We start from the raw sequence: 17,077 nt of genomic DNA on the forward strand, positions 1-17,077 counted from the left end.
GAGGCGACCGCATAGGGCCTCGTGCTCAAGGGGGCCCCGCACGGCGCACCTGAAGTCACCCTGCCCTGACCGCCCAAGCTCCAGTCCCCCCGCCCTATGAATTTTAAAAGTTACCTCGTCATCAACGTCGGGTTACAGCGGCCGGCAGGTAGCAGCAGCAGCAGTGAAAAGCATGCGAGCTGCTGGACAGCGCTTCGGGAGCCTTCCTTTCCCTCGTGAGGGCGGGACCAGAGCTGAGCGAGGGAAAGGAGGGAAATGAAGACTCCCGAAGCGCCACCCAGCAGCTCACACGCTTTTCACTGCTGCTGCTATCTGCCAGCCGCTGTAACCCGATGTCGACGACGAGGTAACTTTTAAAATTCAGAGGGAGGGGGGCCTTGGAGCTGGGAGGGGGAGCTGGTGGGTGGGAGGGGGAGAGAGAGAGACAGGCCTTGGAGCTGGGAGGGGGGCCTTGGAGCTGGTGGGTGGGAGGGAGGGAGAGAGAGACCGGCCTTGGAGCTGGGAAGGAGGCCAGGAGGCCTTGGAGCTGGGAGGAAGGGAGGGAGGCCTTGGAGCTGGGAGGAAGGGAGGGAGCTGGGGAGCCCTGGGGATGGCCTGGGAGCTCGAAGGGAAGGGTGGCCACCCTGGAGCTCAGAGGGAGGGGTGGCTGGCCCTGGAGCTGGGGGGGCGGGGCTAGGATGGGGCCTCATCAGATTGGTCTGCATAGGGCCCCGCACTTGCTAAGACCAGCCCGGGGCATTAATGTAGGAATATTTTGTTAGTGTTAAGATAATGACATTGCCCAAGCTATTACTAAGGGGTTATTTTACTAAGCTGCGGTAGTATGTGGCCCGTGGAAATGTGGTCACATGGAATTGCCACGCACCCAGGCCACTTATTACCGCAGCCATAAAAACCCTATTTTTTAAAGGCGGTGGTAAATAACCGTCCGCTAATAATACCGATGATTGTTATACATTGACCATGTTTTCCATTATCCTTATTGCTATCCCATATCTTTTCCTCTCCATCTTCCTATGCTTACCTCCTAACGCTCATTTCCTTCTACACCCTTTATTCAATTTACTTATCAGTTAACCCCATTAATATTATGTTTACTACAAATTGTATATTCTTCTTGCGACTTTGTAATTCTTTTTATTGTAACTATGTAAGCCGCATTGAGCCTGCCATGTGTGGGAAAGCAGGGGGTACAAATGTAATAATAAATACATAAAAAATTGCCACGTGGCCATGTGCTGCTTGAGCCCTTCCCACTTCCTATTTAGAAGACAGTAAGGCCTCACACATTAACCTGGTGGTCATCGGTCAGCGTGTGTTGCTGCCCGATTACCGCGGGATGTGCCTACTCTGCACCCCCATGCTTGAAAACAGAAAAATGGTTTTCTGGAGTGGGAAATAGCTTGCACCAGGGGGCGTTAGTGCTGTTTTTCTATGTGGTATCTCTACCACCCTTTAATAAAAGGGACCCAAAGTTTTTTGTGTTAGCGTCCTGTGGTTAATTTTTGCACATTCTGACCCACACTTCTTTTGCTTCCTTAGGATAATGCAGTCACTACCAATTCTGCACCATGCAATTAAAAAAAAATGTTTTTGGCATGCGGGAAACTTTTTTGTCAGGTATGGGGCTGTTAGCAGCACCCCCCTCTCTCCTCCCAACCTGACTACCCTGCCCCTGATAGCTTTCTGCAATGATATCTTGTAGCCTATTGCCCTCCTAACCCCCCTCCCCTTTGCTCCCAAAATAGAAAAAAAACATTCCTGGTAGTTTACTGGCCCCACCTGACGTAACCTGACCCCCTAAAAACATCCCTGATGTCTAGTAGCACCCCTCCCACCCAACTTGATTTTTAAAAATTCCTCAGTGGTATCTGCCAGGACCTTCCCATCCCTGACCCTTCACCCAGGTAAAGGCAAAGGTTTGGCATCTGGATACACACATTTATATTAGGGCTGCATTTCAATAAAAATTTTAATTGCATGATTAAAAGTATGTTATTTTCTTATTTTTGTTCCCACTGCAGCTCCCTGTGACTCTGGGCAAGTCATTTAGGGCCCCTTTTACAAAGTGGAGGTAAGCCCAGAGCCCGAGGTGAGGGGGCACATTTTAGCCCCCCCCCCCCCCGCCATTGCCGCCGCTGCCACCAACAACAACTTTGCCCCCCCTGCCGATGACCCTCTCGACCCCCCCCTCCCGCCGCCAACCCAACCTCGCCTACCTTTGCTGGCAGGGGACCCCAACCCCCGCCAGCCAAGGTCCTCTTCTTCCTGCGCAAGGCTTCCTTCTGTTTCTGACGTCCTGCACTTTGTACGTGCAGGACATCAGACACTCAGAACGAAGCCTTGCAGATCAGCTGATCTGCAAGGCTTCGTTCTGTGAGTCTGACGTCCTGCACATTACGTGCAGGACGTCAGAAACAGAAGGAAGCCTTTTACGGGAAGAAGAGGACCTCGGCTGGCGGGGGTTGGGGTCCCCTGCCAGCGATGGCGGGTTGGCGTCAGGAGGGGGGTCGAGAGGGTCATCGGCAGGGGGGTCCAGGGCCAAATCTACGGGGGCCCAGGCCCCCCTGGCCCCATGTAGCTATGCCACTGAGCCCAACACAGGCTTATCACTCGTTAAAATGGAAGTACTGCTGGGCTACCACAGCAGCCTGGTTGCACTTTCAACCCCCAGCACGCTGTCATATCTGGCGCTACAAAAAAATATTTATTTTTGTAGTGCTGGTGTGTACCCGGCAGTAATTAGGCAGTTCCGCTTACCGCCGGGTTAGCGCAGAAGCCCTTACCACCACCTCAATGGATGGCAGTAAGGGCTCCCCCTCGAAAAAGCCATGCAACAAGTGCTTTACTTGCCGCATGGCCATTTCCTGCAGAAAAGGAAGACCTACCTTTTATCCGCAGTGGTAAAAAGGGGCCTCGGCACATGTCAAAAACACGAGCCAATGCCAGCACAGGCCCTCTTTTTCCACAGCTTGGTAAAAGGGGCCCATAACCCTCTATTGCCCAGAGTCACAAGAAGCTGCAGTGGGAACAAAAATGAATAAATAACATACCGTTAATTGCACGATTAATCGTATGTACAAATTTTAACCAAAATGCAGCCCTAAAAAATTAGACTATAAAGTAATGAAAAGATAAAAAATACAAACTGAAAAATTACAAAATTAAAGAATGTAAAAGAGCATGAAGAATAGCTATAAACAGCCTACGTCAGAAATGCAGCCACAATTTATATATTAATCTTACACATGCCAGAGAGAATATTTATCAGCATAAAGAGTGTAGAGCGTCTTGCAGGAGACCAACCTTCTACTAAGCTCTGAAAACCTTCGTCTGTCTCTTTTCCCAACTGCAGTCTATGAACTAATCAAGCCATAATGACTATGGGCCCAGGCATTTCCTGGTTATTAATGCACATCTGTCTATGATTAATTCCTCAGGAAGTTTGGTCAAGGTCCATGCTGCTGGTCAAGCCTGCTCTGTTTTAGCCTTTTAGTTAAAAAAAAAAAAAAATGAGAGGCTTACAGTTTTCCCATGTCAGAGCACTGAGGAAAGGTGAGCATTTCACGTTTGGTTTTAGTTCATGTTACCATCCATCTAGGCGGTCATTTATGGGTATTGATGTAACTGGAAGTGAGAAAACAATTCTACTAATGTTATCATTAGAGATCAGCATATGACAAAATTTTTGTACAATAAATATCGCTGCTCCAGGCTCATGGCCATTGTGGATGCAGAAAGTCAAAAATCCATTGACTTTAATAATTTTGAAAGTGATACCGTTGCATCTTAGCCCTATCCAAAGCTGGAGGGACATTATTATTGCATGTTTAATAAATGCTTCAGAGATCAGCTGGAAAAGCTGAAAGTGGTTTGAGCAGTGCTGTTGTATACTTTCCCATATTGGAGATCCATATGGTCATGACCTTGTTATAACTGTAGTTCAAAGCTGCTATATTCTGTATTGTAAATTTTACTAAACTTTAACAGTTCACAAGGAGATAAATTCATACCATTGCAGGTAGGCAGGCCAAGCAAATTTTAGGAGACTAAAACTACAGCCCAGATGACAACCTATGTTGTGAATTGAAGAAACATATTTCCTTGTCCCTCAATTTCCTTCTCTCTTGCTCTCCCTTCTTCTCCATTTTCACGTCACTCATTTCTTTCTTGCTTCTGGTTTCTTTGGTAATTTAATTGAAATACATGTAATATTCTACCTTTATAAGCCTATTTAAGGTGGATTAAAATAAAATGTCAGATTAAGGGGAGGAAGTGACGTCTCCAGGACGGCATCATAGTTGGGGAGCTCCAACAGAAGTGTTAAAATTGTACTTCACTAATGATCCATTATCGTCTAAAGTGATTGAGCTTCAGCTTCTGATCTGTGAAGTATCCAGGTTTAACAAGGGTCACTAAAGACCATTCTGGCCATCGCAAATCCTTCTTTAGGCTGAGTGGTAAAGATGGTGAGAAGGAGCAGGCCCAAGAGAATGCAAACGATTTTGGCCTTGGTTACAACTAGCGATGGTGAGGTGGAGTCTGAAGCGTTGACCGAAATAAAGGGAGAAAAGGATGAAATCACTTCTGTGACAAATGAGGTGAGAGACAGGGCACGGCTAGCCTAGGGACCTGCATGGAGAAACGGAGCAGGAGGTGGAGGCACAAGAAGAGAAAATTGCCTGAGTCAGTCCTCAAGCATATCAAATTGAGATTGCATTGGGCAATGTCTGACATAAAGTTGAAGGTATGGAAAATCATGCAAGTTGCAACAATCTTTGAATGAAAGGTATACCGGAGGGGGAGAAATATGCAAGTGCTGCAGAGGTGGCACAGATCGGGCGTATTCTATAACAGTGCGTGTAAATTTTAGGAACGCCCACGACCCTCCCTTGGCCATGCTCTCTTTTGAGATTCGCATGGTAGAATTTATGCACACCAATTTATAGAATATGCTTAGCATGGTGTGCGCATAAATTCTAATTGGTGCCAATTAATGCCGATAATTGCTTGTTAGATTAAGTTACAAGTGCAATTTGCCCTATACAGAATCCGAGGAATTGCCGAGTGGTTAGTGGAGTGGACTTTGATCCTGGGGAGCTGGGATCAATTCCCACTGCAGCTCCTTGTAACTCTGGGCAAGCCACTTAACCCACCATTGCCCCAGGTACAAATAAGGACCTCTTTATACTATGTAAACTCAGGGCTTTTTTTGAGGGGGTACTTAGGGGTACTGAGTACTGGCACCTTTTCCATTGTCTGCTAAAATTGACCCATGGTCCTCAAGTTTTAATGAAAGAGCTCAGGCTCTACACACCAATTCTGCCTTGTCATAGATTCTGTGAAAGGTTGCAGGGGGCCTGGCTATTGAGGGGTGGATCTTTCAGTGATCACTCCCATCCCTGAAGGGTGGCCTGGCATTTGAGTACCGGCACCTTTTTTGCTAGAGAAAACGCACTGTGTAAACTGCTTTGAATATAGTTGAAAAATCCACAGAAAGACTGTATATCATGTTCCATTTCCCTAAATGTATTAAGTTATGTCCAATAAAAAAGGTATCATCTTATTTTCTTTTCCATGTTTTATTTTGTTTGATTTCTATTGATAACCTTTCCCTAGTTGAAATTCTACATGGAGTGTTGTTAGTGGAGGAGTAGCATAATGGTTAGTGCAGTGGACTTTGATCCTGGGGAACTGGGTTCAATTCCCAGTGCATCTCCTTGTGACTCTGGGCAAGTCACTTAACCCTCCATTGCCCCAGGTACAAGTAAGTACATGTATATACTATGTAAACCACTTTGAATGTAGTTGCAAAACCCACAGAAAGGTGGTATATAAAGTCCCATTTCCCTTTCCCTATCCCTATTGGAGATTCTACATGGAATGTTGAGATTCTGTTGCAACTATTGGAGATTCTACATGGAATGTTGAGATTCTGTTGCTACTATTTGAGATTCTAGTTGGAATGTTGAGATTCTGTTGCTACTATTTGAGATTCTACACCAAATGTTGCTAGTGGAGGAGTAGCCTAGTGATTAATACAGCAGACTTTGATCCTGGGGAACTGGGTTCAATTCCCACTGCAGCTCCTTGTGACCCTCCATTGCCCCAGGTACAAATAAGTTCCTGTATATACTATGTAAACTGCTTTGAATGTAGTTGCAAAAACCACAGAAAGGCTGTGTATATCAAGTCCCATTCCCTTTCCCTTTACCATGTGTACATTCACTATCAAACAATGTGCCACTGCATTTAAACACTATTTTATTGAATACTGCCTGGCCATAATAGTGGTATTTACACACATACGTAAACAAAGACATGCACATATATGCCAATATTCTAGCATTTATGTGCATTCTTGGCACCTATATATCGGTGTCCTCATTATAGTGGCGCCGTTGAAAATCCACAGCTAAAGTTAAAAGGACAAGATATTTCCTGGTTGATTGGATAAAATATTTCCAGCGTCGCATGAATGGATGTTATGTGTTTAGCGGCTGCACACTGACTAACTTGTTTTGTAACCCGTCCCGGGACTCGTGTAAGGGCAGGATAAAAATCAAAGCAAATATATAAGTAAATAACTTTTTGGCCAGACCCTGAACATCTGTGGCTAGACCCCTTCATAAAACAGACAGCTTTGGTCATTTAGTGATTTAAGAGGCCAGAGTTATCCATGTAAGCGGCCTGGATTTAAAATGAAAAAAGCACTTACTTGGTCTGCCCCACCACTGACCACAAAAGTGCTTCTAACAAGTGACCTCATGGTGGTTTTGCTCCTGTTTTGCAGCCTACAGAAATAGCAGGGGGGGAAAGTTCATGAGCCCTTCTACAAGTATATATGGTAAACAGTTTTCAAAGGAAAACTACCAGGCAGGTTTCCCTTGTAAATTAAATTAATGACAAAATCAGCAGGTACAAATGTTCTTCCCTGCTTATTGAACATGTCTCCGTTAGAATGCACTTCCAATATTGTGTGCAATTCTGGTCACCCCATCTCAAAAACGATATAGTGGAATTAGAAAAGGTACAGATGAGGGTGATGAAAATGATAAAGGGGATGGGATTTTTTTTATTTTTTGTTACATTTGTACCCCGCGCTTTCCCACTCATGGCAGGCTCAATGCGGCTTACATGGGGCAATGGAGGGTTAAGTGACTTGCCCAGAGTCCCACTAGCAACATTCCATGTAGAAGCCGGCCCTTGCAAATCACCAATGTGGCCGCGCAGGCTTCTACATGGAATGTTGCTAGTGGAATAGCAACATTCCATGTAGAATCTCCAATAGTAGCAACATTCCATGTAGAAGTCGGCCCTTGCAGATCACCAATGTGGCCTGCGCAGCCTTCTACATGGAATGTTGCTAGTGGAATAGCAACATTCCATGTAGAATCTCCAATAGTATCTATTTTATTTCTGTTACATTTGTACCCCGCGCTTTCCCACTCATGGCAGGCTCAATGCGGCTTACATGGGGCAATGGAGGGTTAAGTGACTTGCCCAGAGTCACAAGGAGCTGCCTGTGCATGCAGACACCAAACAACTGCTTGATTGAATTTTTTTTTTTTTTTTATTATACCAAGATTTAGTAAGCAGTAGCCTGATCTGTGAGTGGTTTTCGTATTATATTGTAAGCCACATTGAGCCTGCAAATGGGTGGGAAAATGTGGGATATAAACGCAGCAAAATAAAATAAATAAATAAATAGGTTTTAAAGTTTAAGGAGCCCTTTTATTAAGGTGCGTAGGCACCTATTCGCATCCGACACGCCCCAATTTGGAACTAGCGCCCAGCTACTGCATGCCCCGGGCAGTAATTCCATTTTTTTATGTGCATCCAATACACGCGTCAGAAAATATTTTTTATTTTCTACCGCGCAGCGCTAACCGAGTGGTATTTGGGCAGTGTACGTACTACTACTACTATTTGACATTTCTAAAACGCTACCAGGGTTGCGCAGCACTGTACAATTACACTGACAATTACTACCCAGTTAACGCGTGAAACCTTACCACTAAGTCAGTGGGTGGCGGTAAGGTCTCAGGTCCAAAATGGACACGCACCAATTTTTATTTTGCCGCACGTCCATTTTCGGCCCCCCCCCCCCCCAAAAAAGGCCCTTTTTGCAGGCAAGCTTAAAAATGGACCTGTGCGCGTCCAAAACACATGCCTACACTAGCACAAGCCATTTTTCAGCGCACCTTAGTAAAAGGACCCCTAAGTCCCCCTGACCCCACTCCCAGCCCCCCCCAAACAGCCCCCTTCCCCTATTTCTAGCTAAACAGCATAATTCCCCTATTTCTATCAAAAGCAGCATAATCAGGATTCTCTTACCTCTGCACCAAATGGTGGAATTCCCTCCCGAAATTCATCAGATGGGAACCTAGTTATTTGATATTCTAGAAATACCATAAAGCCTCTCTGTTTAAGCAATTTCTCACATATGACCATAATTACTTTAAACCCCTAATTGTATAATTATTCAGTATCTCATTTCCATTCTAACTGTTATTATACATGGATGACTATAAATTGTTACCTTTTTACGTCTATCATTCATTTCCATAATTACTTAATCCTCATTTATTTTGTTATTGCTACTTAATGTAAACTATTTCGCATCATTCACAATAAGCCACATTGAACCTGATCTACTGGGATAATCTGGGATATAAATGAAATAAATACATAAAATCTGTTTTGCTGTTCTGGGATCTTGCCAGGTACATGAGACCTGGATTGGCCACTGCTGGAAACAGGATGCTGGGCTTGATTGACCTTCAGTCTGTTCCAGTACGACAACTGCCCCAGCCTGTGAGACTCAAAACCCTCCCCCCCCCCCCCCCCCCCAGGCCTACCTGATAGTCCTGGTGGTCCTAGTGGGTGTGATGGTGGCAGAAGCAAAGCCCTCTCCTGCCCTTTGCGGCTGCCTTCTGAAAATGGCTGCCGTGACCCATAGGAGCCAACTTTTCGGAATTATTGGTTGTGCTAAGTCCAGTGGAAATAACCCCTCCCTGGACACATACAAAGAATTTTCTCAATATTGGGGGTGCTTAAGCACCCACAGAGTCGACTCCTATGCGGTGACCTCTCACAGTTGTTTGTGATACTTCAGAAGTATCATGAGCTGTTGGAAAAGTCGGTGGCATCCATTTTCAGAATGCATACAGGCATTGCAAGTAGTGATGAACTCAACTGTGCACCCGTTACATGGATCCTGTTACTCCCAGCCTCAAAAAAACTGAATTGATTATCTATGCAAGATAGAATGAGATATAAATTATTGATGATGGTTCATTTATGTGTGCATCATGATTCTTCTCAGTGCCTATTAGACTGTCTCCGTTCATATTGCTTCATTCGGACAATATCTATTTGTTGACAGTTCCAGATTTCCGACTGTTTCATTTAGGCGATACAAGGAAACCTATCTTTTCTTTTGCTGACCCGAAAGAGTAGAATAAATTGCCCAGGCCCCTTAGGACACAGAAGAATTCACGTTTGTTTAAGAGACCGCTGAAACAGCATTTTGTCGGTGCAAGCTATACAGTGACCTGGACAGCCAGTGGACATTTCATGATGATTTCTTGTGTGATGTTTTCATTGAGTTTGTATTATTTGTGATGTGCATTGTTTTATACTAGGACTAGAGGGCATGAGTTGAAGCTACATTGTGGTAAATTTAAAACGAATCGGAGAAAATTTTTCTTCACCCAACGTGTAATTAGACTCTGGAATTCGTTGCCGGAGAACGTGGTACGGGCGGTTAGCTTGACGGAGTTTAAAAAGGGGTTAGATAGATTCCTAAAGGACAAGTCCATAGACCGCTATTAAATGGACTTGGAAAAATTCCGCATTTTTAGGTATAACTTGTCTGGAATGTTTTTACGTTTGGGGAGCGTGCCAGGTGCCCTTGACCTGGATTGGCCACTGTCGGTGACAGGATGCTGGGCTAGATGGACCTTTGGTCTTTCCCAGTATGGCACTACTTATGTACTTATGTACTTATATGTTTTATTATCTATGTTTGAGTTGTTCACTGCTCTGGATAAGGGCAGTATAGAAATGGTATTAAATAAAAAAAAATGAAAAAAAATTTAAATTACCTGTCCAGGGCTAACGGGGCAGTTTCAGCATCAACTTAACCAGATAATGCTGTTGAAAATGCCTTGTTAGCACCCAAACTGAAATCAGCTATTTTGGGAGTGTTCCAGGGGTGGAGTCAGCACTTAGCCACTTAAGTTCTAATATTCAGCTCTTAAGTAGCCAGGATAACGGTATAACAGTGGCGTTCCTAGGGAGGGGGGCGGATCACCGATGCGCCCCACCCCCCGGGTGCAGCGCCCCCCCACCCCCCGGCGAAAGGACACCCTCCACGAAGGAACCCCCCCGGGTGCACACCGCTGGGGGGGGTGCCGCTCGCACCTGTCCTCCGTTCGTTCCATGATTCTTCTCTGCCCCGGAACAGGACCTGTTCCGAGGCAGAGAAGAAGCATGGAATGAACAGAGGATAGGCGCGCGCGGCACCTCCCCCCCCCCCCCCCCCCACGGCATGCACCCGGGGCGGACCGCACCCCCCCCCCTAGGAACGCCACTGTGGTATAAATAGGACCACATAAAATGCAGTCTTATCTTTATACGGTTCTTCATAGCCAGTTTAGTGCTGAATATTTCACTTATGTTTTTGGCTGGCTCTGTATACCCAGAAGTTCAATGCTGGAATCTGAACGTGGCCCAGCACTGAATTTCCTGGTATAACACCGGCGGCAGTCAGCAAAACACTGATCGCCACCGACTGAAGATCAGGGTGTAAGTTTTTATGCTTCTATGTAATTTAACATGTCATAAGGATATATAATAACGACTGCATCTCGATTTTTGGTTTTGTTCTTCAGGCCTCCCGCTTTGAGTGGCAGTCCTGTCATCTCCGACATCTCGCTTATTCGTCTTTCCCCTCACCCAGCAGGCACTGGTGAATCTCCATTTAGCCCTCAACATCCCTACATGAATCCCCACATGGAACATTACCTCCGCTCTATGCACGGCAGTCCCACCTTGTCCATGATCTCAGCTGCTCGAGGCGTCAGCCCCGCTGAAGGTAAGGACTTTCGGGGTGGTGGGTGGAGGCTGTTGACTGGGTGCTGATCGTTCTCCTTGATAACACACAAAGAAATTGAATTGTACATGAAGAAAGTGTTTCTGTGGGTAACTTTGCAGCGACCTCTAAAGAAAGGACTTAATTAGGTTCAGAAAGGTCATTCAGATATGCATATTAGCATCAGTGTATCACTCATTTGGGTTCGTCCAGTGAAATGGAGCACAGACTCCATTAGACATCCCGAGTCTGATATTCAGAAAAACACATAGAGGTTTGGTGTCATTCCGAACGTCAAAGTGCTTGTTTTTAATATTTTAGAAGTTCATAAACCAGACTTAGACCTCATTTCGTAGACGGTACAAAGTCCTTACCCTCGTTTGTAAAGGTCTACAACCTTCTGCACCTGCTTATGTTTCAAATCTACTCATTCCTTATATTCCGTCGTGCAATTAACTTTCATCGCAGAGGGTCCTCTACATCTTCCATCACCCTCGTATATCAGGCTAGACATTACTTGCACTACACTGGGCTGAACCTTTGGAATACCTTACCTCTTGAACTTAAAACTGAAACTTCTTTTTCAACTCCTTAAAACATGGTTATTCCTTCATTCGTTCCACATTTGAATGTCACCATATTCATCTTTCACTTTCTCCTTTCTCCTTTTCCTCCTTTGCTCTTTGGCTCTCTTGAGCTTTTAATTGTAAATTGCCTTGATACCATTTTGGCGATTGGCGGTATATCTGGGCAAAATTCAAAAATAGCTTGATTAATGCAAATTTTCTTAGGAATATTCTCCGGTTTAGTATGAAAACATTTTCTCCATTTAATTTTAATTTATGACAGAACATCCAGTTATCTAAGAAAGTTGGATCTTGGAGGTGTCAATATTCGGTATAGAATTAAATGGTATTAAGACAGGAATATCATCTGCGTAAAAATAATGTAGGAAGTTGTTATTTTGCAACAAAAAGTCCAAAGACCATAAAATGACATGGAAGAGCAGAGGCAAGAGGGGTGATCCCTGTGGGACTCCATATGTGTTTGTGCCACTGCAGCGCCTTGTGACTCTGGGCAAGTCACTTAACCCTCCATTGCCCCTGGTACAAATAAGGACCTCTATATACTATGTAAACTGCTTTGAATGTAGTTGCAAAAACCTCAGAAAGGTGGTATATTAAGCCCCATTTCCCTTTCCCTATTTGAGATTCTACATGGAATGTTGCTACTATTTGAGATTCTAGATGGAATGTTGCTACTATTTGAGCTTCTGTTGAGATTCTACATAGACTGTTGCTAGTGGAGTAGCCTAGTGATTAGTGCAGTGGACTTTGATCCTGGGGAACTGAGTTTAATTCCCACTGCAGCTCCTTGTGACTCTGGGCAAGTCACTTAACCATCCATTGCCCCTAGTACAAAATAAGTGCCTGAATATATGTAAACCGCTTTGAATGTAGTTGCAAAAACCTCAGAAAGGCGATATATCAAGTCCCATTTCCCTTTCCCCCTTTCCCTTATGACATCACAATATCAGAAGTGAGCCCAAGTATCGGGCAATCAAACCATTGTGACATCACTGATGAGGTTGGCTCTTATTGGTGGAATGAGTGGAGGAGTAGCTTAGTGATTAGTGCAACGGACTTTGATTCTTGGGAACTTGGTTCAGTTCCCACTGCAGCTTCCTTGTGACTCTGGGCTAGTCACTTAACCCTTCATTGCCCCAGGTACAAATAAGTACCTGTATATACTAAGTAAACCGCTTTGAATGTAATTGCAAGAACCACAGAAAGTTCCATTCCCGTTTCTCTTTTCCCACTTCAATAGGTTGTATCTGCCCCTTTCACTTTACCTGGTTGAATGATTTTGTTTCATGTCATTTTATGGAGTTCTTTTTCCTGTCTTTTATATTTTTTTAATGCTGTAAACTGCTTTGACTTGTTCTTGAAAGAAGCGGTATCCAATATAATAAAAAGCACCTCCAACATTCTGAAGCTGACTCTGTGGCAGTGTAGGGTTCGTAAGTCTGTAGTTCAGCATTTCATGGGCTCTGTCCCCGCCCTCACGTCGAGGAAACGGAATGCTGCATAGTTGCCAAGCAAACAAGCGCGACGTCACAGGAACGAAGAACCAATCAGACAGAACGGAACTTGGAGGAGGGAAGTGGAGTGGATTGAATCTCTAACAAACAATCATATACAGGGAGGTACGAACATCAGTGGAGGCAAGTGCACAGAACGGAAGGGAAGACAAACATTTAATCACTTTGTCACTCACACACATCACACACAGACATCACACACACACACACTTAATCACTCTGTGTATCTCTCTCTTACACTGTCTGTAAAACACACTGTCACTCTTAGTCTCTCACATGGGCAACTGTATGTTGCATTCTCACGAGTAAAGAGCTCTTCTGATGTGATTGTTAAACTGATTGAAGGGCCTGAACAAGGAAAACGTTTACCACATTGTAACACAGTTTACACAAAAACTATTGTATATAAAGAAATATTACACATGTAAACAACAATTATATTCAGAATACAACCATGGAAACATTAATGGCAGGAACTCAGTTACATTGCTAGCGCCCGTTTCATTGCGTTAAGAAACGGGCCTTTTTTACTAGTAGTAAATAAACGATAAACTTCTGGAATTACTCTCCGTGAGACCTGTTTATTAAAGTGTGGTAATCACTTTTGCAGTATTTTTGCTATTACTGCTTCCTAAAGCATGTACATAAGTATTGCCATACTGGGAAAGACCAAAGGTCCATCAAGCCCAGCATCCTGTTTCCAACAGTGGCCAATCCAGGTCCCAAATACCTGGCAAGATCCCAAAAAAGTACAAAACATTTTATACTGCTTATCCCAGAAATAGTGGATTTTCCCCAAGTCCATTTAATAACGGTCTATGGACTTTTCCTTTAGGAAGCCATCCAAACCTTTTTAAAACTCCGCTAAGGTAACTGCCTTTACCACATTCTCTGGCAACGAATTCCAGAGTTTAATTACACTTTGAGTGAAGAAACATTTTCTCTGATTCGTTTTAAATTTACCACATTGTAGCTTCATCGCATGCCCCCTAGTCCTAGTATTTTTGGAAAGCGTGAACAGGCGCTTCACATCTACCTGTTCAACTCCACTCATTATTTTATACACCTCTATCATATCTCTCCCCAGCCACTTTAGCCTTTCCTCATAGGGAAGTCGTCCCATCCCCTTTATCATTTTCGTCGCCCTTCTCTGCACCTTTTCTAATTCCACTATATCTTTTTTGAGATGCGGCGACCAGAATTGAACACATGCATTAATAGCATTTTTTGCTAAGGGTTGTAACTAGGCGGGACATAGGCAGAGAATGGGAGTGGAGAGGTTACAACACTTAGGGCCCTGTTTAATGAGGCATGTTAGCTTTTTTAGCATGCACTAAGTATTAGTGCTCGCTAACCGTGTAGACGCCCATAATATTCTTATGGGCGTCTATACGGTTAGCGAGTGTTAATTAGCATGCACTAAAAACACTAGCACACCTTAGTAAACAGGGCCCTTAATGCGCTATATTTACCACACGCACTGAGAAACACGCAGTTAGTATGGGCTACTTACCGCCTCCAACCTCAGGACCACATGCTAAGGGAATGTTTAACATAGGATCTGTATTGCAAAATGCAGGAAACGCCAGGGCCGCCAAGAGGGGGGGGGGGCAGGGGGGACAATATTCCCCGGGCCCGGACCTCCAAGGGGGCGCCGGGGTCAGGCCACCAGCGCTGCAGTTCCCGTTCTCACCTGCCTGTCTCCTCTGCTCCGGGCCCCCTGCATTCGAAGCGGCAGTCACAGACCGCCTCTCTTCGGGCCTTCCCTCCCTGTGTCCTGCCCTCATGGAAACTGGAAGTTACATTAGACGAGGGCAGGGACACGGAGGGAAGGCCAGAAGAGAGGCGATCTGCGACTGCCGCCTTGAATACAGGGGGCCCAGAGCTGTGGAGGCAGGCAGGTGAGACCGCGGACTGCAGCGAAGGGGGGACAGCAGCGGCGGGGGGAGCAAAGGGGGCGGCAGCAGCAGGGGGACTGATGGGGGCAGCGGGGAGGCAGGGCAGCCTTGCCCCGGGCCCGACCTAGTCTCTCGGTGGCCCTGGGAAACGTCCACAATGGTTACCACGTTAGATTTGCATTTACTGAGTGGTAATTTGCTGCATTAATCCACGGTAACTGCAAATCAAACACGCTCTATTAAAAGGGCCCCTTTGTGTCTTAGTAAAATAGCAACAAGCTAGTCACCTCCCACCCGCTTAACCTAGGTGCCCTGTTATAAATTTGTTTCCTTTATGGTATTTACCGAGGCTCAGACCAAGAAGGATGCAGGATCAAGAAACCCAGAGCAGAAAGTAACGTAAGTTCGGTTTCCAGACGTGATCCTGTGAATACAGATGTGTCCTTTCAGCGGGTTCATAACACTGTCTGTAGCTTTTTAATTCGATTTTACTCATGTTGCAACATGTGACAGTTTAAATGGTAGCTATTAACAAGCTGCAGTTTATGGCTTGCCTGCCAAGGTAAATGAACATGGCTACTCCATCCTGAAAAAAGGTAGCGTTCATCTGCTTGGGTAAATGAATTGTTGGAAGAGGCAGGACTGGAAGCTCAGGAGAAAAATGTTCGTCGGCTCCTGCAGACTGAAAGGTTTGCTAAGTCAGCCACAAACGTTTTACACTTCCTTTTCTTCAGTACTTAGTAACTCAGTGGAACGTATCTGCTTGTTTCGTGAGGTGCAAACGTTAATTCACTGACTATTATCGCTGGAGCACCAATTCCTTCAAATATGAATTCCTCCATTTTTTTTTTTCAAATGCCGCTCAGATTATCTCAGAAATGAGGGATTGTTTATAAATTTGAAGGACCAGAGGAATGCAGAGGCCCCAGTTTCAACTCATGTTGTCTACAGAAACACACCAACACTACGACATTGCAGGATTTGGGGGGGGGGGGGGGGAGGAGGAGGGCTAGCAGGGGATGGGACGAAAGGGAGGGAAGAATATTAGTATGTCAGTGGTAGGGCTTCTGTATAAGAGTTAACAAATCCGCATGCTCTGTTTTCCTACTTTGCCCTTTTGCAGTTTCTCACGAGCACTTAAAAGAGAGAGGTCTGTATGGCTTCCCACCTCCCCCGCCGGGGGCCAGCCCTGCTGAGTACTATCACCACATGACACTCATGGCCACTCACCAGAGTCCATATGGAGAGTTCCTGATGCAGACTGGAGGAGTCGGCAGTGCAACGCATCTTCATGATTATCTCAGTCCCGTGGATGGTGAGTCCTTCTGCGTCTTCTCTCTTAACTCAGGCACAGCCCGCATTAGCCTCTAATCTATGCTTTGCATATTCATTCTCGTGATAGGCCAGAAGCGTGGCAAAATGACTGTAGCTTGCTTACTTTTCTGCCTTCTCAAGAAGACCTTATTTATTTATATTTATTTATTTATAGCATTTCTACCCCCTCTTTCCCGCTCAATAGCAGGCTCAGTGCAGCTTACAATGTATAGGTACAGAGTATCACAGGGATAACACAATTTGAGGGTACAAAGTATCAAAGAGGTAATACAATGTATCACTTCGATAATACAGTTGTGTAGAGAAGGGTAAAAGGAAGAGATGTGGGGGAAGGATTGAGGTATGTTTAATGTTAGTGGTGTGGGTTAGAGTCGTAACTTAAGTTGGGTTGTTTGGATAGGCTTGTTTGAAGAGGTATGTTTTCAGCAGCTTTCGGAAGCTTAGAAGTTCGGTTGTAGTTCGGATGAATCTTGGTATGGCGTTCCAGAGTTGACTGCCTAAAACTGAGAAATTGGATGCATAGTAGGTTTTGTATTTGAGACCTTTGCCATTAGGCAGGTGAAGATTGAGATATGTTCGCGAGGATTTGGACCTGTTCCTGGCTGGAAGGTCGATTAGGTTGGTCATGTAACTTGGAGATGCTCC

General features: G+C 44.9%; 1 protein-coding gene across 1 annotated transcript in view; it reads left to right on the forward strand.

The window, feature by feature from the left end:
* GLI2 (GLI family zinc finger 2) overlaps window positions 1-17,077 on the forward strand; it is a 435,831-nt gene that overhangs the window by 327,028 nt on the left and 91,726 nt on the right. Inside the window, exons 4-5 of the mRNA XM_030210087.1 lie at window positions 10,899-11,101; window positions 16,221-16,412. Of these exons, the coding sequence (XP_030065947.1) occupies window positions 10,899-11,101; window positions 16,221-16,412 (395 nt within the window). The remainder of the gene's footprint in view (window positions 1-10,898; window positions 11,102-16,220; window positions 16,413-17,077) is intronic.

This window comes from Microcaecilia unicolor, chromosome 7 (genome assembly GCF_901765095.1).
Source record: "Microcaecilia unicolor chromosome 7, aMicUni1.1, whole genome shotgun sequence".
In the NCBI taxonomy this organism is placed as follows: domain Eukaryota; kingdom Metazoa; phylum Chordata; class Amphibia; order Gymnophiona; family Siphonopidae; genus Microcaecilia; species Microcaecilia unicolor.